The 22,637-nt window shown below is 36.4% G+C and overlaps 3 protein-coding genes across 3 annotated transcripts; 1 reads left to right on the top strand and 2 right to left on the bottom strand.

Annotated features, from left to right (window-relative positions):
* The first annotated feature begins 287 nt into the window (after window positions 1-287).
* Window positions 288-4,643, top strand: LOC143425169 (RNA polymerase II-associated protein 1). Its single transcript, XM_076897730.1, has 8 exons — window positions 288-862; window positions 949-1,561; window positions 1,674-2,178; window positions 2,238-2,407; window positions 2,493-2,652; window positions 2,736-3,015; window positions 3,088-3,191; window positions 3,266-4,643. Exons 1-8 carry the CDS (start codon window positions 389-391, stop codon window positions 4,599-4,601), a joined length of 3,642 nt encoding a protein of 1,213 aa, XP_076753845.1. The 5' UTR covers window positions 288-388; the 3' UTR covers window positions 4,602-4,643.
* A 1,799-nt stretch (window positions 4,644-6,442) lies between these two features.
* Window positions 6,443-20,036, bottom strand: LOC143425613 (CB1 cannabinoid receptor-interacting protein 1). Its single transcript, XM_076898556.1, has 2 exons — window positions 19,516-20,036; window positions 6,443-7,081 (listed from the first exon to the last, which is right to left on the bottom strand). The coding sequence occupies exons 1-2, from the start codon at window positions 19,689-19,691 to the stop codon at window positions 6,757-6,759; spliced, it is 501 nt and encodes a 166-aa protein (XP_076754671.1). The 5' UTR covers window positions 19,692-20,036; the 3' UTR covers window positions 6,443-6,756.
* Window positions 20,037-20,732: 696 nt separating this feature from the next.
* Window positions 20,733-22,629, bottom strand: Pisd (phosphatidylserine decarboxylase). The gene is made up of 5 exons (XM_076897542.1): window positions 22,472-22,629; window positions 22,148-22,406; window positions 21,827-22,060; window positions 21,458-21,743; window positions 20,733-21,374 (listed from the first exon to the last, which is right to left on the bottom strand). Exons 1-5 carry the CDS (start codon window positions 22,510-22,512, stop codon window positions 20,965-20,967), a joined length of 1,230 nt encoding a protein of 409 aa, XP_076753657.1. The 5' UTR covers window positions 22,513-22,629; the 3' UTR covers window positions 20,733-20,964.
* Window positions 22,630-22,637: the final 8 nt, after the last annotated feature.

Raw genomic sequence — 22,637 nt, 5'->3', positions numbered from 1 at the left:
GTTGGCGCCACTAGTCTCTCTGTAGTTCACTTCGCTGTCGATAACGCTGTGTGACCAGTTTGAGCACTTTTTAAAGAGATGGCGCCATGGGTACCAAAATAAACCATGCTACGGTTGAATAGTTAGTGATTAAATGTGTATAAACTATTGGAAATACAGACAGTTGTGTATAGGTACCGCAGTGATCCTGACTTTGTCGTAAATAATTGTTGAATGTCATGAGTACGTGGATTATTTAATTCGAAAATCTTTCTCATTTAAAATGTTTGGCCAAACTTTACTTTCCCGTTGTTAAAACTAACATTTCTTAATTCTATGCATTGAATACTGTTTGAGAACGTAAAGAAGACAATAATTTTTGGTCCCCTAAAGAATAAACTTTACAAGGATGGATGGAAATCCTCTTTTAAAAAGGCCCAAGCCAACAGACAGCGAGGAAGAATTATTTCGCATGCAAGAAGAATTTCTAAAAAATGGACAGCAACCATCTGCGAAAGTAATTAAATTGCAGGGAGATGCAAAATCTTTGTTTAATACTTCTGCTACAACAAATCGCAATGATGTAGCTTCGACTAAAGTCAGATCAAAATTTTCCGAGTCGAAAAAACTGAAGATGCAAGACAGAGTATGTACTTCTCAAAGTAGTGGCGATATTCTAAACCCTGCAGTTAAAGAAACAGTTAAATCAAAGTTAAATGTTGGACTGAGAGATTCAGTTCAGAATATACCAACAGCGCCTTCGAGAATAATATTAGGAAATATTGTTGAAAAGAAATATGATGCGTACGACTATCAATTTGATAAAAAAGAATCCGTTTGTTCTAATACAGGTTTTCCAGAGGTTTTTGTTCCTACGTACATGGTATGTGTATGTCTTTATAGTAATATTAAATATGTCCAGAGTATTTTATAGACATGTACATTTAAATACGTTTCATCCCTTTTTAGAAGAATGATAAGAATCAAAGCTTATTCTCACAACAAATTGTGCCTAAAGTCTCTGTTGCTAATAAAACGGTAGATTCTATTCATTCTGAGCCTTCGTGCAATGTTGAAGGTAGCGTTATTGTAGAAGGATCATGGGCGGATGAAATACACAAAGAGAATTTAGAAAAATTAAATCAAATGAGTCGAGAGGATATATTGGAGGAGAAAGCTAAACTTGAAATGGCACTAAAACCAGAATTAATACAATTTTTAAAAACTAGAAGAAGTAAAATGCTAAACATAAACACTGATCAAGAGAAACCTAACAAAATGAACATTGAAGGTCAGGAGCAAAATGTAAGATCTATTGAACAAAAGTTAGTTGCAGATGTGTGCGATGAACATAGCGAAGATGCAAAAGAAAGTAATGTTACATCGATAGAAGTAGATGAGGCAGAACAAAATATACCAAAACCTCCTATAGAGTTAATGGAACAAGCTAAAGAAAAAGGTTGGATTCACATGGATTCTCTTGAACCTGAAAAATTAAAATGGATGGAAGATATTCCTATGGATGAGAAGGTTGAACCCGCTCCCGCAGATGAACCGTATAATGCTCGTTTTGATTTCAATGGTAAATCTGTAAACGTCAATATTTAATAAAAAATAAATACAAGTTAATACAAAAGGGAAACGTGTTGAAAAGCACAAAAGAGGTGCACTGATTTTTAATTTTGTTTGGATAGGTGTACTACTAGCATATAAAGACCAAAGTGTGCCAATTGAAAAAGGTCTTCATCATCATGGAGAAGAAGCTGAACGTCCTGGATATTCTCTACAGGAACTGCTACAATTGAGCCGGTCGTCAACACAACAGCAACGTTGTACAGCCCTTACAACGTTGGCAAATATTATGGAGAAAAGTCGAAAGGGCTGGTACGATAAAGCATTGCAACCTGCGCCTTTAACTGCATTAAGTCAAAGAAATCTTTTATTGTTGCTGAGATTTTCCTTGGATGATACGTCGATCGCGGTGGTTACCGCTTCGTTGCAAGCACTCAGAGCTTTCTTATATAGCGAGGCGGACGAAATCTGCTTGGACAGATTGTACGGTTTCCAAAATTATAAAGAGCCAGTTTTAGTAACTCCGAAAACTGATGTTGAGGACACGACCAATCTAAAGGATCATGAATTAGCGCAATTAGATGCAATTGCTGCTTTATTAAGGAGTGATATACTGCTAAGAATTAGGTATTTATGCGAAAGTATTATGGGAAATTTAATGAAAAGCTAATTGTAATCATTTCCAGGTATGTCTTAAGTGAAATGCGACCAGCACCCATTGGTGTAACATGCGCATTGGAAATATTGATCAGATTAGTAAGACATTCACCTATTACTGTCTTAAAAATTACGAATACTCCAAATTTATTGGAGACAATAATTAAATATTTTATGCCATTGTCTACAGATTCATTAGGTTCAAATAATTTCGATATCGAAATATCTCTTATTAAAATATAGTAATGATAAATTACTAACAGAATACATTTTTTATATTTTAGCAATGGTAGAAGGTATTAATAATGTTTACGGAGTTCCAGTGGTTGCTGCCGTTAGATTTTGTCGTATTTTACTTTGTTATGGAGGAAAGTGCGTTGCCCAAAAATTAAATAATCTTAAAATTGTTCCACGTCTTATATCGTATGTCACTTGCGATGCAGGGTAATTTTACATTCTAATCTAACTCGAGTGGAAACATTTTTGGAACTTGTGCGGCGTGCGAACCGTATTTCTTTTTTTTACAGGAAAGCAAGCTTCAATCTTAGCATTGAAAGTTTACGATTATGGAGAACAATGTTGTTACACGAAGAAGCAATGGATAGTGTAACTGGGGCACAATTAATACTTGTATCGCAATTACAGCTTTTATTAAGCAATCATGATATTCGAAGCGCATCCGAATTATCTTGCGAATATGCAGCAGCTTTAATTGCTGTTGCAAGTCATTCGATACCTTTAAGAGCAAATATATCAGTCCTACTGCTGAAATGGAGTACACAACTATTGTCCTTGAGTAATGTGACGGTATGTTAAATATGTTATAAATACACATGAAGGCATATAATATAGGTATTATAAGAAATTGTGTTTTTTCAGTGGGGTAACACGAAACTTATTGCGGAAACGTTACTAGCGGTTGATGACAATATTGCGATTCGATCGTTGAATATATCTCGAAGCGAAGTGTTTTCTAAACTTGGGTAAGTAAGAGTTAAATATATTCTACTTTAGATTGTAACAGATGAATATCTGTTTTAATTATTTATTTTTGCAGCTTTACCTCAAATTTGTTAAGTGATTGTTCTTTAGCTAATGAACGCGAGCCTTCTTCCTTACCCAATCTGGGCGTGTTAACTCAGAACGGTCAACTACAACCCATAGTATCACAGCAATCTTGTATGCCTTTCCTTGTCACCGTTTTAACTGTGTTTATTAACCATTCTTTCATTGAAGAAATTCAGGCAATATTCAACCTTCCACAACTTTATAAATATTTGAAGAAATTAGAAACAGCAAGCTGGAATTTAGAGAGATCATGGTATACAAGGTCGGAATTGTTTTTCTTAGTTGCTATAGTGAACGCAGCTTCTCTTCTAAAAGATAAATTAGAGGATAGGATGATTCATATTATTTGGAAGATTGCAGTTAGGCTTGTATCATCTTTACCTGCCGATTGTCCGTTTGATGTAAAAAGTATGCTTGAAATTGCTTTATCAGAGAAGAAATTGAATTTAGAATTAGTAACGAATGAGTTGGGAAAATTAAATTTGAATGCAAATGTCGGGGACATTAAATTAAATCTAAGTTGCGACGTAGCTAGCTTATACAAATGTTACATAGCATTAAATGGTGAATGGGATCAAGCAGCAATGCCCAAAGACTGGCTTTATTTACCTATAGTTCATATTTATACAAAATGCAGAAATAATAATAAGTGTAACGACGATGATAAAGTAGTTATTTTAACCGTATTGAGTTTAGAGTTAGTGTTACCTGATTTAGTTGAAAAATTGTCTGTAAGCTTGAGATTTAGTAGATTAGTGCTTATGTATTTGTGTGATACGTTATATTTAAGTAATGATGTTTCTATTCTACTTACTAAAGTTGTTACAACTTTATTGAAGGATAATTACAAGGAACTTAATTTCACAGTAGATTTACCAGGGCTTAATTCCTTTACTGATTTATTCACTGCTATGTGCGAACACTTTTGCTCAACATCATATGGTGATTATGGGTTTTCAATGACTTTATTAGTACCAATTGCTCAGAGGCATGATGTTCATTACAGAAAATTATTGTGGTCAGAACATGCTGGTTTACTTCGGTATATCAGATTGCCTTTGGAACAATTAGTTATTCCATTAAAAGAATACTTTTATCCTCTTGAAGAAGATACATCTTTAATTGAAAGTTACATAACAGCACTTGTTAGAGAAAATGTCAAAGAAAGTTGGAGTCCTATTCCTTATGCGATTGCGTTACATCATTCCGCTATGTACTTAAAACAATCAAATAAATTAGCAGTGCGGATGAGAACTCAATTAGAAAAAATCCCTAACAAAGCTTTAGCCACTTGTCTGTTGAATTATCAAGCGCCTATGTTATAAGAGTTGTACATTGTCGTCAATTTTAATAAAAATTTAATGTAATCATTTGCATTAACAAACGCACAATATAAAAATCTTTTTATATATATTTCGAATATATCTTGCGACTAAAGACATAAAACAAACGATTGAAGGATTAAACAATTTATTTCAGTCAGCTTTAAAATATACAGTATCATTAGACAAACAACTAATTATGTGAATAAAGAATAGGAACAATTTGTGTTTACGCAAAGCATAGAGGCACTGTTTGGTCATTTTCGCTGATTGCCAATATTTTCAATGAATTAGTGCTACAATTAGGAAAATATAATAATCGAAATTTGGTGGTTCATCAAGAGTCTGTAATGTATGATATATATTTCTATACGCAGGTTCATATGAGTATGCATACATAGCTAGGACAGCTGTACATATATATATTACTTGTAGATTACTTATGAATAATGAGTTCTGCTCTTTCCATTATAAATAATACACAAATAGCATTATAGAATCGAACATATAGTATTCACATAATGATACAATTTAACATTGTGCCAAAAATTTGAACAACTATAATTAAATCTTACATAAGTAGAACATTTACATAAAATTACAGAAGGACATATATCCTTTTTTATTCTTTCAACGATCTTTACCATTTATATTTTCAAGATAAAATGAAAAGCTGTTGAATACCCAGAACACAATAGGTACCAGTACAATATAATTCATTGTGATCCTGACGACAATCATACAGTAACATTAATAGTTCAACGTGCCTTGAATGGCATGATAAATAACCATTACGTGCTGTTTTATGTAAATTTCGCGTTCAAGCACATTAAATTGCATTGAATTGTAAAATTTGTTTCGGTAACATATGTATATATTTTATATATATAGCCGGCAACGGAAAAACCTGAATGTTCTTGGACACCTGGAAAATAAATTGCAGTTTCTGTAGAATAATTTACAATCGATCGACAATGCAGCTCGTATTATTATGTTAAACTTTCACTTTGTTATTAACAATGCTATGACAGTACATTTTTCTTTGGTCTGTGCATTTTTTTTTATATACTTCGAATACCGTATCGAACGTTCAATCGTCGGGCGTTTCATAATATATAATTTCATTGTTATAAATATATGAATATATATTTAAATAACAATTTTTCTTATGCATTAATGTCTACACTAATAAGTACTTGCACATTCTGCACGTATATATTTCTCGGATGTACGTATGTATTTAAATTTAAATTAATACGTAGCAGCACAGCATTAGGGGAACTTTTAAAGTTATTTATTTATTAAAAACAATGTAAATAATATAATAGTACGCAGTTTCTTACTAAGCAAGGAATACTTAATTCCTGAAGTATTACCTATGCTGGAAAAATATTGAGTGAGTATATAGTATATTTTTATACTATCCGTAGATCGATATATTCGTACCTTTCGAATACCGAACAAATATTCTCCTAATCGATTTCTTTTGTTCAAAAACAGAACGAATGCAATTCTAAAATATCGCCTTAATTGGAACAAGATATGCTTGTATTTATAATATTAACTCTAATTTCTATATCGATTTACAATGGTATTATATATACATGTATGTTTCTTATATATGTATATGTATATACAAACATGTTTGTCAATATAGAAAAATAGGAGCGTGAAATTACGTTTCAAGTGTATTGCTAAAACAGGTCCATCGCTTAATAATTACACGTCCAATAATTATGGGATTAAAAAGAGCTGCTAGAGTGTCGTTTCTCCTGTTGCCAGATATTTTGACGAGCGTTTCGCTTTGAAACGCGTCCAATATTCCACGGAAGTATGATTTTTGGTTCTTCCGTGGTCGCAAAAGTTGTCGGGAACATTTACGCTACCGTATCATGTTGTGTCATGCGTTGTGTACTTCAAATACTATACAAAATTATAATTGATTATATTTTCCATTGTATAAATTGTAGCGTTTAAATTCAGACAGATATCCGCCGTAGGCATTCCGTTCCTCTCATTGGTCAGTGAGCGATCTCGATTTTAGTCGATGAATCGATCGAGATCAACAGTATCTACGTATCGTCGTACCCACGAAATAAACAAACATTAGCCGTTTTCGCTATGTGATGGCTTTCATAACGTTGACGCTAACCGATTGCTAGGATTCTATGCCAAGTTTTCTATAAGTCTCCCGGTCAACCGTGACTAATCTACCTTCGACGCTCGAACAGTCCAACTCGATACAGTGTAACCTAGCACCCCATTCGCAATGGCTTTGGTCATCCTGGCGGTAATATTTAATCTGCAAACAAGTGGTGAGGTAACCAGAACCCAAGACGCGCATCGCAATTGGTAATTCTTCACGATGGCCACGAGCACTCGCTGGTATGCCTTTCGTGCTGTGGTAAGCACTGTAGGCGCAGGCAGTTCCGTCCCGTGCACGCTCGATCGTTTCCACTTGTTTACCTCCTATGCTGAGGGATCTGTGAATCGGAACACCATCATCTCGGTAAGTCTTACGATATATTACGTGATGTTGATATAAATAACCCGTGTGAAAGGTTAAAATACGTTGACCACGATACTTCTAAGATTTGATAGTTTATTGTTTAATGGTTTAATGGCATTTCTTGTAGGTCAAGGAAATAAAGTATTTGAAGATTAGTGATATAATGTAGGAATTTGAAGGAGGGAAGTAGAAAGACATTTACTAATAGGTTATTAATAAGTTAAGGTCTTCAATCCTTTAACTTTAGTACGTGGTTCATAAACTACACCCGCATTTAAGGGGTTGAAGAAAAGTGGTTGCGTTGGAAAAGACAGTCTTCATAAAACGTTACATCTATTTGATTTGAGTCAATTTTTATCGAGAAGCGAAGCTAAACGATGTTCGTACAAAACTCTTCGGTTTATAAACATCTTACAGATTTTAAGAGCAGCTATGAATATGTATGCATCATAGCGTCATTTCTTGACTACATTCGTGGAATCGACCTCGTTTCCATGTTAATGAAGTTTCTTGCTATAATTCGTTTAGAAATATTCATGAATTCGCTTCGTCACCATGTAACGATCACTGAATATACGTTACACCCCAACATTACGATACGATCTTAAACAAATAAACCCTTTACGTCTCCACGCTATTAAACTTACTTCTCGCGCATTTTCTTTAATCTACATTGCACATCTTAACCTTCCGTCTCGTTAATCTTCCCCCTTTTAAAATGCAGTCGTGTTTCGTAAATGCAATAACAGCGAAAGAGAAAAGCAGGCGGTTGGTTCGATGGGTAAAAGGAATGAAACGACATTTGTCCCGCGGTAACAAACAGGAAAATTTGAAAGTCTAACCGAAAGGATAATGGAATCGGTCGGTCTTTAGTTTCGATTGTAACCAGGCATCGAAGCAGCTCTGATTTGATCGCAAATCGATAGGAACGACTCGCAGCTATGGTAGACGATATCGCAGAATCGTTCTTCAAATTCATTTGCATCTTCGGCTGGCTGAACAGTATTCCAGATTCTGAACCTCGTTTCGTACCTCTATTGTGTACCACCTGGCACGTACTGCACGGGACCGCAGTCATTTACAAAATAGTCGCGGCATACCGACACGTTGGAAATTGCCGAAATTTGACTACGTTTCTCTTTTTCCCACTCTTTGTGTACACGACAACCACCACTGTACATGGAACGTGCATTAATTAAACAAAGAAAAATCTATTTTAATAGGTTTGCATTCTGGGCAAGTAAATGGTTAATCAAATTGCAAATATAAAATCAGAGAACAGCGTCATCAGGAATATTACGAAATTACTCTGTAATTTGCTTGGAAAATTTACGAAATAAATTGCAGTTTCATTATATTATAATAGCTAGACACATTTGTAATTATTGGGAAATTATGTAGGTGTTATCTTCTCTCGTTTAAATTAAAATATGTTAATTTTGTCCCCATTTGTTTAAGAGCATTGTCATAAATAATCCCGCGCTTTTTAAATGTATTATATCCACTTTTTTCGTGTTAGGCTCATCCAAGAAATTAGTAATCTTCGAATTCAATGAGTCATCGTATCTCGTTTTCTACTAAACTTCGTTAATCTATTCAACGCGTCGCGTCTATGAATTATTAGAAAACCCCATTTCAAACGTTCCTCGAACGCTTACCGTTTTGAATGTTAAAAAGTACTTCGCTCGGAAATAAATTCCCGTGTCGGTATATCGGTGTATAACTTCGCACGGTTCCAAGAAAATAGTGTTGCATCTATAAATGTATAAATTCAAAAGGCACGCGTTTAAATATTAATGCATTCTGCATTCTGCATAGTAACCGCGTCCTGGCTTCGTTTCAAAGGTTGTTGTGTATTTTTAGTGTTTTGCGAAGGGAAACGATGCGGGCGTATGCCAGTGAACTCTACGCATATCAATGTCGAGCATCATTCACGTGTTCCGAATGAGTTATCGTGATGTGAAAGCAAGCGTGTATTAAAGTATTCGGTAATATGCAACTGGCTGACTTCAGAGGTCTTGCTTACTTATTTAGACTGTTCGAGTTACGACTCCTAATGCTACATTTTAATCCTCAATTACTGGCGCTATTTAGACGCATATGTGCACTTTAATTTGCCTTGCGCAATGTATTCAGAGAGATATCAATTAGTGGAGGAAACGATACAATGGGCTAGAATAAGACTCGACCAAGTGTTACCAACGAATAATAATATCTCTAAAAAAAATCACCGAATGTAAACCAAACAGCAGAATTTCGCAAATTATTCCCAGCACATTTCGCTTCCATTGCAATCATGCAGTATTCACAGTAAAGTTTATGTCCCCAGGTTCCAATAAAGTACTCCTTTCCGCGTCGCGGCTGTTCGAGCGAACACGATCGTCGTTCAGATGCTCAAAGGTGTACTGTTTAAACGTTAACAACGATTTCGACGACCGAAATTGTCAAAGGCCAGAATCGCACGCGAACGTCGAAAAACCGGATGCTGCAATGCCTGTCGCAGCGTAAAGGATTGAAGCTGGTGTTCCATCGTGAAATATGAAGATGCGAGAGATCTATTAAACGACCAAGCTGGTACTTTTACGAGAAACAGTTAAATGAATATTTTAAGTTCGTCCTCGTAGATTTTTCGACACGTGTGGAGTCTTCGACGTTGTATTGGTTACAAATACGAGCAACGATTATGCTTCTACTGTCTAGTGTCATCATTTCTGATCGGACAGCTTGTTTATGCCACTGAACTCATTAAAACCAGAATTGTTGCTCGCGTGCGCGTGAACAGCTCCACGAGGTACATACGTGAAAGCTTAATTCGTTTACCAAAGCTCTAGTCAGCTAGATTCATATTCGCGGCATGCTGGTTCGCAATAGAACGCGGTAAATGCTGAGACACGTGCTCGCTGGCTCGTTTGCTGCAAAAATAAAAGGCGGTATAGTTTCTAGGGCAATGCATTCGAATCGCGTCGTTTCTATGCCGATCAATCGTAATCACGGAATCGTTTTAGCGAAATAGCCGTTGGATACGCTGATGCGAGTGTCCGATACCCGTGCAAGCTGTTATGGAGCTACTAGTCAGCGAACTACGAACAATATCTGAAGACATAGCCTAGAGCATCGATCGATACGGTTCTATCACCGTTCGTGAAAAATTTAACGTATCCCCTGAGCCATAAGTGAAGATTAGATCTACTCTTTGTTCGACGAGAAGAATCAGTATTCGATAATGGAAGCGTGTGTCTTAGTCAAGGATCGATGAAACTTGAAAGCCCCGTTTTCATTTGTTGAAGTACTTATGAGAGGTACGAATCCAGCTCGCCTTGATTCGAGTTTGCTTAAAAGTTATTGCTTCTCTTACTCCGTGTATTTGTTAGCTGTTCGAAATTATCTAGTCAAACTGGATTCCACTTTCGCCATACTTTTAACTGTACCAAAAAATTTCCAATTCCACTGATTGATTCCTCCGGAGGCTTTTTTGTCTGGAAATGGTGATTGTGTCGAGCATCCCTTAATTTAAAAGGAACAGTATTTCACAAGACTGGTTCGCATGGAAATTTTTTTCTAAGGGGAAGGTAACAATCAAACGTTTATACAGATAACGATAGTTCTGTCATCGTATAATTCGTAAGTGTAATTTTTAACAGAGACGTGTCACGTGAAGGAAATATAAAAATTTTACTTAAATTCCACAGGCTATGATATTTTACACAGTTGTGAAATTTGCATTAGTCACGAAATCATAGTGACCACCGTGTTCTAGCAACGTCTCTTGGAATTTTCTCGGGCAGCATCGTGGTTGATTACATTTTAAGGAAAGGGTAAAGACCGATTGTATTGCAACTTGAAAAAGAAGCACGAGCGAAGATAAGGATGAAAATACGTCCAACCGATAGCGAGCAGTGAGATATAAATTTTTCTCTTTTTTCTTAGACGGAACATGTGAGGAAGTGCAGGTAACTTTCCTACAACGTATGTATCGCGTTATGCACGTCAGACTTTTATCTTGTGTAATACATTCAAAAACATTCCTCGAAGGGCTTAAACTACTTCGCAGCTCACTTTGGAACTGTCTAACTTCGGGTGAATTGTAGGACATTACGAAATAAGGATGGATAAAATATTCCTGATCGATTTCCAACGACATCCAAAAACATTTCGAGTGCTCTTGTCGTGCATTAAGTGGTTCTAAGTTTCGCGTGCAAGCAAAATTTCCTCGGCGAAATTGAACAGAATATAGCCAGCGTCTCCACTTTAATGGCCCGTAATACCGTTCTGTTCGTTGTGATAGACACGCAGCGAAAATCCAGCTTGCTTTGCCCGGCAGTGTCGCAGTAGAGTTTTCATTGGTGGAAAAAGGAACGATGAAAAAGCAGGGATCGCATTGAAAATAATTCCTCTGACAAACTCGACGAGATGGCTCTTCTGTTTTTCTATTCATGGAACTCTGCCCTTTGTTCGCCACCAAGTATCATACGTTCTCTCCTCCACTCTTTCCTCCCTTCGCCCCTTTCCGGAGATATAGCCGGACCAATTTCACCCGGCTTGCGAAGTGTTCGTTTAGCACGTTTAAGCTTGTATTTTGCTTTTGTAACCGCCGGAATTAGAAGATTACGATATACACAAAGCGTTAGGTAACATCCTCCGAAGCTTGCAGTCTTCAGATTTAAAGCGGAACTCTCGCCTCTGACAGCGTTCCATTCAACGTGAGAATCTTGTTTCTAGGAATCGGACACGAACGGTATAAACTGTAAGCCCACACTTCGAGAAGAAAAGAACAGTGACTTTGATAAATCACGCGCAATATATAGCCCTATTACTTTCACTCCTCTAAGTGGGGTACGTCTCTCGTGCAAGCAGATATGTCTTTCAATTCGCGCACAATTTTCAAGCCGTGTTCTAAACACGTTTCTCAGGCGGGAACTCGAATTAATTCGTCGAACTGTTTTCGATTATTAGGTTCACTGCTCGCGACCTGAATCGTTGGAAAGCTATTACTCGACGGCATTGGGTTTCCAACAATTCAAACTTGTTTATGGCATTCCATTTCGTAATCCCATTCCGTGAACTTCGTTTAAACTTATTGCTTGTGTAGGAAGTGATCATCTGCGTACAATCTTGGTTTGCTTAGAGTAGTACAGTACAGCTGGTTTTATATTAATTTGCTTGAAGAATGACATTGAAGAACTTCTTTCGTTACAAGATTACTCGTGCTGTGCATTATACTTTTCGTCCAGAATTTATATTATTCAAAAGGTAATACGTGAAAGTAGGGCAATAAGTTTTCCAGACTCGGAACTTCTTCCCTGGCGTTATACCGTCGTTCGCAAGGTATGTTCTCGCGTGCCGTTTTTACAGGTAGATTCACTATTATCCAGTAGACTCCTTGTACATTTTTATAAAGTATTTGGCTCGAATAAAGACACGCAATTACCTGTAAAAACTGGCACAGCTGCTAAGGGTATGATAGAAATTACTTAATTTTCCGTCGAAATTTGCTGATAGATGCTGGCCTTTCTTCTTTTTGCAAATTATGTCAGAAAATTGTCGTTCCTTTATGAAGTAAAAAAGGAACAGTTCCCACCAGTAACAAGAACAATTTCGATATCAACTCGCATGTTTTCAAACGAAAATAAATCCAATAAAAGTAATCGATATTTTTCAAATCGAAGTGATTGTATCTATTCCCAATAGCGGATGAAATAATTGACTACAGGTATTGAAATCGACCAGACAGCACGAATTTCCGACAGGGAAAAACGATTTCCAATTAACGAATTTAATGGCTCAACGGGGAAACGGAGGAAGAGAGAAAGAGAGAGCAACGGGATGTAGCTTCCCTTTTGAAAAGCAATCTGTCCGTGAAACAAGATGCCATTCACGATCTTATATTTTTAGTCTGTTACACTTCCTATTTTGCCTCCCCTCGCCTCTTCCTTTCTCCTCCTCTTCGTCTTTATCTGTTACTGTTCGCGAGATAAAGGTGAAAAGACAGTTGGCATTGAAACACGCGACATCAAAGCGAGAGGTTCACGAAATATCGGGCCGCCTCTTTTAGAAATTCGCGGAATATGCGACGAAAGAAAGTTGGTCCTGGACTTCTCGTAGCTAAATCGTAGGGAAGAAAAGATAGATAGCTTTATCGAGCTTCTAAAGCGAGGTGGCAGTCGCACTTTACAGAGGGTCGCGGTTGTTTAACGAAGACATGAAAACCGCTGACTCGTGTCAAGATAAACAGAGGCGTTCTTCTGCGCGGGCACTTGCATGCCACACTTTGCGGATCGCCGTTGAAGAAATCGGAGATTTGCTGGATTTTCTGAGCAGACCTTTCCATAGTGGTATCCAAAGATACAGCTCACTTATTTCAATATTTTATTACTCGTATTTATCCATTTTTCCACGTTATTCAATATTTTCGTATGATTCACATTAACAGTGGCTATAAAATACAGTAGCATGTTTCCACATCCGTTCTGGTATTTGTGTAGTAATTCACTGAAATCATATAGATTGTAACTTTTACCATTTACCAGCATGAAAAATTTCACAGATATGCTAACTGATTTACTGTATATCTACACTTCTATAAGTAACGATTATACGAAATTCATCTGAATTCTTTGCCTCTTTTCGCTTTTCCTCTTTCTTCCTTTTTACTTCAATTAGTCGATGCCACAGACCACGTGGAAGCGTGCTGTTGTTCTAGTTCCACAGGTCCATAATACTTTCGAAAGTAGAGTATTTTTTATTCTGTGACCCGGTTTTCTTACCCGTTACGCGACGCTGTCGGGCCAGCGTGTCTTTACACCCCTTCCTCGGCTGATTTTTTTTCCATCCCACCACTTTACACATACGGGCGATGCGCTCTTCCTCTGGATCTCCACGAGAGGTGTTTTCCGTTGCAAACAATTGTTCCATACGATTTTGTTCTCTCTAGCGGTCTCAAAGTAACGCGACGATTGTTTTAAAAGTTAAAATTGAAAGTGGTTTCATCCCATTTATGGCACTCGTCGCGGGACGTCTGACTTATCAGACTTCGTACTACTGATTTCCATTCATTATTCCACTCAGCCGAATGGAAGTAGCTTATTTCGCAAAATAGTAATAGAATCTCTTAAGTGATGCGTTTATGCACAGTTATTATGTGGATTAACAGGTGCATATGTATGTATGTACGCAATATATACGTCTATACGTGCATAACTTGTTCAACACAGCTAGAGTTAACGTGGAACTTTCGATCGTTGAGGCACATTAGTTAGTCATTCGCGAAATTAATAGTTAGGTACGCGTATGATACAGACGTAATTATACGCTGTTGAAAATAATTAGAAAATTGACTTCCTTTGAACAACTCTAAGGCATACAATGTTCGATATTGCAAAAGTTTTAGCAGTTTGTGCAGGTGCAGTAGTCGATAATTCTACCGTACTTTGGTAACTTTTCAACGTTTCATATCACGTGCGTGTGCCCAGACTTTTTTATACACGTAATATGTTTTATTACTGACAGATTATTCGATATGTCAGATATTGTTATGAAAAACGAGCTAATAGATAAACAATATTTATTAGCATTACATATTATTCATAAAATGTATCTGCATAATGTACGTCGCGCGCGTTAATGCTGCATAGATTAATAATTCAAGCTGTGCGACATAAATTAGAGGAAATCTCAATGAATCTTTCCGTGGAAATGCAATTCTAGTTTTAAATGTCAATTCGGTTAAGTGAAAGTTAATGTGAACATATTTTTAACCTGACCTTTTCGAGGGAATTAAAAACCCAACGTGGAAAGCAACCGTTCACGGATAGTGATAAATAGTTGGATCAGACTCCCACACATCGACCCCTTTTTCTTCCCCTTCCTCTTTCTTTATCTCGAGGGTTTTGCAAATAACTTTTCCCGCAGGATACTCCATTTTACGTCGCCCGTGCAACCACTATCTTCGCCTTCACAGATCCAATCGACTTTTACCAGAAGCAAAGAGTTTGACGTGTATATACGCACAAACGTACAGTACAATTTAAAGTTTCGCTCGCGGGAAACGTAACGGGGGGAACTAATTTTCAAATATTAAAAGTTACCGGGAATATTGAAGTTGAGACAGAAAATATATAGTCCCCTGTTCGTAGCAATACGTCGACAGATCTCACAGACACTATAATATTTCGCAAAATATTTCTTCATTATTCCAGATACCTGGTGGGTTTAGCTAATTCCTGGGTTTTTTAAATCAATTTGTTATAGCGTGTACCACGGCTATGCGTTTTATTTTGTTTGCGACGCAATAAAAGTGTACGTGACTCTTGCCTGTAAAAATTAAGGAACACTATTAATTGATCTATTCGCAAGAAAAGCGTAGAGGCACGTCGCGTGATTCAGATTAATCAGGTACGACCTTAGGACGGCGAAAATTGTACGCAGTTTTTAACGACGGAAACCGTGGAAATGTAAACTAGATTTTCTGCAGCATATTCGTTTGTCCGGAAAATGCATATTCTTGCAACATTCGCGAATAGTTTGTTCGCGAACAGAATAGAACATTTTCAACAGTATTTTCCTACTTTACGAGCTAGTAAATAATCGATAAAAGTAGCAGCCAACTCGTGCATAAATCTGGATTCAAAATGTTTCCTATATAGTGGGTGACAAAACGATCAATGTATCTGTAGCGTGGCGAAGGATAAAGCATTTGTACAAACACCAACGTGCGCTGGGAAGCGAGAAAGGGAAACCAATTTCATATCGATCGTTGGGCAATTTGTAGAATAATTTGCGGAATCGAATGTACCCATTTAAAACTTAATTCAACGAGGTATTAACATTTTCTGCTTGGATGCTATGCAATTACATCCACGTTCGATCTGGTATTACCAATTATAACGGGAATAACATGAATTCGTTTGCAATATATTTTTCCCTATTTCATCATCCCTCGCGTTACGCTGTAATAATTGAAAAAAGAAAACTCGATTAACAATTTTTTTTTTCTGCGAACAAAAGGAAACTTTCTGGAGATCTCAATTTCCTGATTCCGTGTCAATTTCTTCGTCGGCTAATCGACCGCTCTTATTTAATATTACCCACACGCATAGTTTGTTAGCATCAGCAACACCCTGCATATAGCAATTGTCGACAAGTAATTTTAGCAGCTATTCGTGTTACGAGCAGTGGCTGATTTTCTTGCCTATCGCGCGTTGAAGAACCGCATCATCGTATAACGCCAGTCGATATTTCAACCGGTCGTTTATGATTACCTCCTTCCCTTGACGTTGTCTGTTTTGCCGTGTAACATATTCCCGAAATGAAAACACGATACATCTTCTAGCGCAATTATTTATCGCCTAGCTTCTTGCGTCTAACGCTATCGATGTTTCTCGATGAAATTTTCATCCGGTTTTACCGTCACTCTACGTCCAATTTGAAGCGTTGTAGGAGACGCTCCCTGGATGCATTTAAAGAACAATTTCGGAACCATTTACGTAACCATCCAGTATGTACATTCTGTGCGCATGAATTTTTCAGCCATTTATGAAATATTTTCCTCTTTCTTCCTGGAAATTCCAAGGTCTGCCTGCGGATAGTTTTGAAGAAGAAAGAAATGAAAAAATGGAAAACTTGGTTTTACACAAGCTTTTACAAGAATTTTATAGAACGCTCTCAAGTATCCGCAAACCGTTCGTTCATAAGATCTATCCTTTTCAAGGCTTTCAAATATCCATCCCTCGTCATCGCAGCAATTCATCACTTTCTATCGCGAACATTTTTTTTACACACACCACGGCTTTCGTCAGTGATGTTCTCTAGTCGACATGCGATGGGTGATATGTGCATTCCCCAGAAGCCAGTTGTTTCGAGTACTAAAACGAATGAAAATCGTAATCGATTCACAAGCTTTACAGTTCAAGGCGATACACGTATCGCTGCGAATAAAGTACACGGCAACACCTGGTCTACTCTCACTTCTTCCCTGACACAGTTGCATCGATACATATAGATTGGCGGCGTACAACGTTTTGCAACCCCCCGTTTCCCTTATTGCCGACACGGTAACCCCAATTCCCTCTCGGACCCTGATTTTGTTGGTTCTCCTCAACGACGTCTGTAAATATTTATTTTCCAAACATCCTCGAGTCTAGAACATTCTTCGGGCAAACACTCGTTCGACGGCCTGGCCCGCTGGAAAACTTAATCCGTTACCCTTAGACATGCTTCCTACCCTTTCGGTTGTATAAATTTCTTATAGCCATCCTCCGCGATGTTTTCCGTGCTCCGCGAACAAGTTCCATCAAAGATTCAGAATTTTCCATAGAACGGTATGTTTGGCTCTCTACCTTTATGGTACTTCACGTTAAAAAGAAACTTGGAAACAATTTGTGGGGCGTATTTTATGATTACAGTTATAAATTCGATTATCGAAAATTGAGAGAATTCTTAAACCGATGTTCTCCTCAGGAGCCACAATTGAGAGTTAAGCACCTATTAAAAGCAAAAGACGAGGGTATAACGCGGCTACACGTTTATTATCGTACCAGGTTGTTTTCCCTATTACAGCCAACAAGAGGCCGTTAGTATTACTATAGAGTGACACCACGTAATCCTGGATCTTCGAGGAACTTCGTCCGTGAATTAAGACTTATCGTTGATTCCAGCTTGATCCAGTTAAACCGTGAGAATCGCCGTTTAGCAACTCCCTCCTTATAATTATTCAGAGCAGTATACAAGGAGAAGATTCTTCCGCGACCGGTTTCCCACTCCCTCGACAGTAAGTTCCTGTGAATCACTAGATGGAGATTGATCTTTTTTTCCCCAGTGTCGTTTCACTTTTCTCCGCCCCTGGAATTGCTCTCAGCGGCCATAAAATACATAACGTTTTATAAGGTCAGAAGGATCGTATTTTATAATCCGTTATGGTCCTGCAGTAGTATCATCGGAGGAGGATCTGTGGATCTTCTCGAGTAGAAATATGCCGTTTGTCGGGCAATAATTTATCAAATTTATTCCACCCACGCTACTCGACGTTCAAATTTCTTTCAAAGCGTCGCGCAATTTTTTTTTTTCTTCGCTAATATTGTACAATATACATCATTGTTCGCACGGAACCTATTGTGAGAGAAGCATTGTACTCTATGATCCTATCATACGAGACTCATCACTGTTATAAAGAGCCACATGTCTTATAATATAATTTAAAGCTACAAAGGCTGTTATGTATCCCGAAATTTGCAAAAAAATATTAAAAATACAAGAAGGTCCTTTGCTTTTGATTAATGTACAAAATTTAACGGAACGTAAAATATGAAGCAACGAAAATGAATATAGAGAGAATTTTTATAACTGCACGATCTCGATATTTTTTGTCGCGCATTAGTTTGTCATTATTATGGCCCCATAACTCACGGTTCGGTATAAATTATTAAGATCGTCTATAGAAGAGTCTATAGAAGCTGTAAAAACATGCAGAAATTCCTCGTTTATGCAATAAATAACAACAGCTGTAAAATCGCATTGCAGTCACATCGTATTTCCACGCGCAGCAATTGTCTGTTGTGCTCTTAGTAAAAAGATAGCGTAATTTGTGTAACGAAAAACACGATAAAAGAATATTTTACTTATGAAAAAGTGTAATATGTTTTTGCTGTTTGGACAAATTCGACGAATTTTTGTCTTGGTATAAAATACGTTGAACGCGTAGGTCGTGTACGTCAAGATATGCACATTTATTAGCAGTGTACACGCACGGTGAAATGCGAGCATTTATAATAAATTGTACAATACATGCATAAAACATTGGTAAAATGATGGTTGTATGTAAAAAAATATCAGGAAACAAACAATTGAAAGGAAACTCTGAATAGCCCAAATTTCAGGCTTGAAAATAACTGTAGAAACTTTTTAAAAAGGAATAAATTAAAAATGGTAACGTTAGACATAACAAAATTTACAGCTGGTTACAGTCTTCATTCGCTCAACGAACTGAACATTAGAAAATGAAAAACATCGGGAAAGCCAGAAATGAAAATAGCGTTCGCTTACCGAGGCGCAGGGGCTAAAAATTTTATCTGATCGCCAGTTTACGCGGCAAAACGAATATCTCGAATCAAATAAGTGGAAAAACGTGCACGAATGAAATACAACGAAATTATAACAAACCGTCGTATCCCGGCAGTATTTAAAAGAAATTATTTCCTCGCGAACGTTCGTATATCCAATTGCAACGATGAAATTGCCACTGGATAAAGAGTTCGTGCTGGGAAACGGGTTGTTCAATCAGATAAAAAAGAAACTGCGGTGCAAGGGTGGGCGAAAATAATAGAAGGTAAACGAGCGCGAGGACGTGGGAGTATTATTGCCCTTAAGGAGAGGAAAGACTAATGCATCATCAATTGTCACATTCACTGTACCCACTCCAACAGTTGCGGCGGTTTGAAGCTGATGTCCAGCCGATACGTGGCCTCGCAGCTCAGTTTCACTGTCTTCAATTGACGAAATCTCGCTGAGGTTTCCATCTTGCAGTAAACTGGACCAGCAGCCGGTTCCCTCCTTAGGGACAGGGTCACTCGGAAATGTCCATCAGCACCCATTTAGCCCCATAATCCAACTTTTACGACGAGATAACAAAAGGATAACGTGAACGTTTTTTTTTTTTTTCTAGTTCGTACGTAGTCCTGATTTAAATACGGTTTCGCTTAAGTCGCGCGACAGATTTGTTTAAATTATGCGGATGATATGTGATTAAAAGAAAAAAAAAATGTTCGAAGTTTAAAGAACAATTCCTTGTAAAATTGGCGGACTCCGACCGAACACAGGCAACAGGACGAATGAACGTTGCAACGTGCGCGGTGGGCGTCACGACGCTTACTGAACGCCACGGCGTCGTAGACGTAACGAGATTTCAACACGCGACGCCGACTTTGACTTTCCTCGGTTTTGCCAATGATGGGGAATGCTATTGTAACTGCCAACGTAGTTAACGCAATGATGAAGTTGACGAAATAATGAAATCTTTACCAATGCAACCATAAAAGATTATACGGTAATCATTTTTATATAGAGAATTGCGTAGGACAAGATCACTAATCAATCACTAACAAATATTAATGTTCACAAATAACTGAAAATGTCTATTCATTATGGGGATGTGCATCATTGAACAATTGTAATACAATAAGTATCTTATTAACATTTTTATTTCCTGAATCTTACAAATTTGACACTGTATTTTTTTTACAAGTAACGATACAAATATATGAAAACAACATTTAAAATCGCTTATATTTTTATAATACAACTTTGATATTTTTTTTGTTTAAATATCAAATTTGTGTTTAAATACATCTACTATAGTTGAAGCTTTTGTACTGTAATTTCTGAAGTTGTAAATATGGTCACTTAAAATCGTGTTTTATGAAGTAAATAAGTTGGTATACATTTTATACATATGTATTAATACTTTAAAAAGTAGAAGGAACTTGTATTTATTGCAACTGTTTATATGTTCACATAAGTAACATTAATGAGTATAAGTCAACTTCTTTAGACACTAAATTACTATTACATACATTTATCTGTTGAGTTCTGCATTTATAAATCCATTTAGATTTCGCAGAATTTAAATTTTTATAAATGTATGAAATATCTATATTATTTCTTTCTGCAATTAAATTTGCACAAAAAAGTTCATTTGAAAACAACCTATTTAAAAATATTATAATTATTACTTATAGTCAAATTTATTTCAAAATATATTTTATAACAATAATGCTATAAAAAGTCTTGACTTAACTTAATGTACAAAATTTATAAGTCTATTCTCCATACATATTTCCAGTCATACGCAACGCGTGTTATTAATTGTCATAATGAGTGTTCAGATTGATTTTCTTCAATTTGATTTATACATTCACTCAAAGCTTGGCCCACTTTTATTGTTTGCCCTGTTTCTATACAAGATTTGAAATCTTTTGGAGCCTCAAATAATAATACAATAGTAGATCCCATTCTAAATTCGCCAAATAATTCTCCTTTCCTTAAACGCGTACAACCTAAATTAGCATCATTCCAATGCTTTGCTTGAGGCCACTTAATAACATTTGTATGCAAATCTTTATCACAGTAAACTTTTATAGAACCAACATTTGTCGCACCAACTGCGGTATAAGCCATAAAACCGTCAGCCCATTTACCAACATATACTACACGTTCGTTTAACGAAAATAGATCTGGTAGATATTTGGCTATTTTAGGATTGACACTTAGAAGCTTTCCTAAAACAAGAAAAGGACCTTTTATCAATTATTCAATCCATATAAATTGAAATTTAGTTTTAAAACAAATAAAAATAACAAACCTTGAAAATGTCTTCGAAATTCTATCTCCCAATCAGTTGGACTGTGAAATCTATGATAGTCTCCTGGGGCAAGATAAACTGTTAATTGATATAGTTGATTCATTGGATTTTTTAAAAGAGATTTGATATAAGCATCATCGTCATCGTTTGTCAGTTGTAAGCGATCTTTAAGTGTACTTATATCACCTAAGAAATGTCTGAGATTGTAAGTTATACCCTTTACTTGTTGTACAGAACATGATGTTACTGGTCCAAAATACAACACTTTCCCATCGGAAGGTGAAACCTATTAAACAAATTATGTATCATTATATTATTCCATTTAAATTACTTACTTTTAACATGCAATCAGAGAAAATATGTATATACTATATTTGTATCTTGATCGATGGGTCTTGCATCATACTTGAGTGGTCTAACAAAAAAATCAACGAGACTCGGAAAGTCTGATAGATTTAATTCAATTTCATCCAAGTTAGCATCAAAAGTCTTTGCATATAGTCCATATAAGGTTGGTCTCAGACTGACTGGCAACTCCAGACTGGCTATCCAACCCCATATTCTACTCATCGCTCGAAATGGCAAAAAGTAATAACATTTTACCTGAAAAAAGTTCATGAATATTTACTTTTAAATGTAGCACATTTTCATTACTTGTCATGCTTCTATTATAATAAAAAAAAACTATACCACAAAAATATTGATTAGGTCATACACATTGTTATCTTCTGCTACATATGGATATTTTTTCCATTGTGTTACTGTCAACAAGGATACTCCAATTCCAATTGGAATAACCCATTTCTTCTGTTTTATGTACGAATACCAAGGACTATTTTTGTATTCGTTTGTACTTATATTGGATGAATAACTCTTGCGAAACCTTTGATTTATTAAAATGCCACGGATTCTTTTTGTATATATGTTTGTACATTTCCTAGAACTTTTCCTAAAACATGTTAAGAAATTTTAGATGTTTAATAATTGCTTTAAATTAAAAATATAATCACCAACCTCAGCTCATCAATTAGTCGCTGAATTTTGTAGAGGCTCATCTTGGACAAAGGGAAACAAACTTTATTAAAAGAAATATAAAGATTTCTTATATTATTCTTATATTCATAGGTTAGTCTGAGTTACATGTAAGTTCCTATAAAAGTACGTTCATTATTAACAAAAT

Source organism: Xylocopa sonorina, chromosome 7, assembly GCF_050948175.1.
Source record: "Xylocopa sonorina isolate GNS202 chromosome 7, iyXylSono1_principal, whole genome shotgun sequence".
Lineage (NCBI taxonomy): Eukaryota > Metazoa > Arthropoda > Insecta > Hymenoptera > Apidae > Xylocopa > Xylocopa sonorina.
Note: the sequence above shows the minus strand (reverse complement) of the source record. Positions and strands in the feature narration are given on the sequence as shown.

What these genes read in the sequence shown, in the direction of transcription:
- LOC143425169 (XM_076897730.1), top strand. Translation starts at nt 389, where the DNA reads ATGGATGGAAATCCTCTTTTAAAAAGGCCCAAGCCAACAGACAGCGAG. An exon ending in TGCTCGTTTTGATTTCAATG is followed by an intron (nt 1,562 to 1,673) that starts GTAAATCTGTAA and finishes TTGTTTGGATAG; the next exon opens with GTGTACTACTAGCATATAAA. An exon ending in ATTGTCTACAGATTCATTAG is followed by an intron (nt 2,408 to 2,492) that starts GTTCAAATAATT and finishes TTTATATTTTAG; the next exon opens with CAATGGTAGAAGGTATTAAT.
- LOC143425613 (XM_076898556.1), bottom strand. Translation starts at nt 19,691, where the DNA reads ATGGGTGCTGATGGACATTTCCGAGTGACCCTGTCCCTAAGGAGGGAA. An exon ending in AAACCGCCGCAACTGTTGGA is followed by an intron (nt 7,082 to 19,515) that starts GTGGGTACAGTG and finishes TCCGATTCACAG; the next exon opens with ATCCCTCAGCATAGGAGGTA.
- Pisd (XM_076897542.1), bottom strand. Translation starts at nt 22,512, where the DNA reads ATGAGCCTCTACAAAATTCAGCGACTAATTGATGAGCTGAG. An exon ending in CGACTAATTGATGAGCTGAG is followed by an intron (nt 22,407 to 22,471) that starts GTTGGTGATTAT and finishes AACATGTTTTAG; the next exon opens with GAAAAGTTCTAGGAAATGTA. An exon ending in TCGATCAAGATACAAATATA is followed by an intron (nt 21,744 to 21,826) that starts GTATATACATAT and finishes TTTGTTTAATAG; the next exon opens with GTTTCACCTTCCGATGGGAA.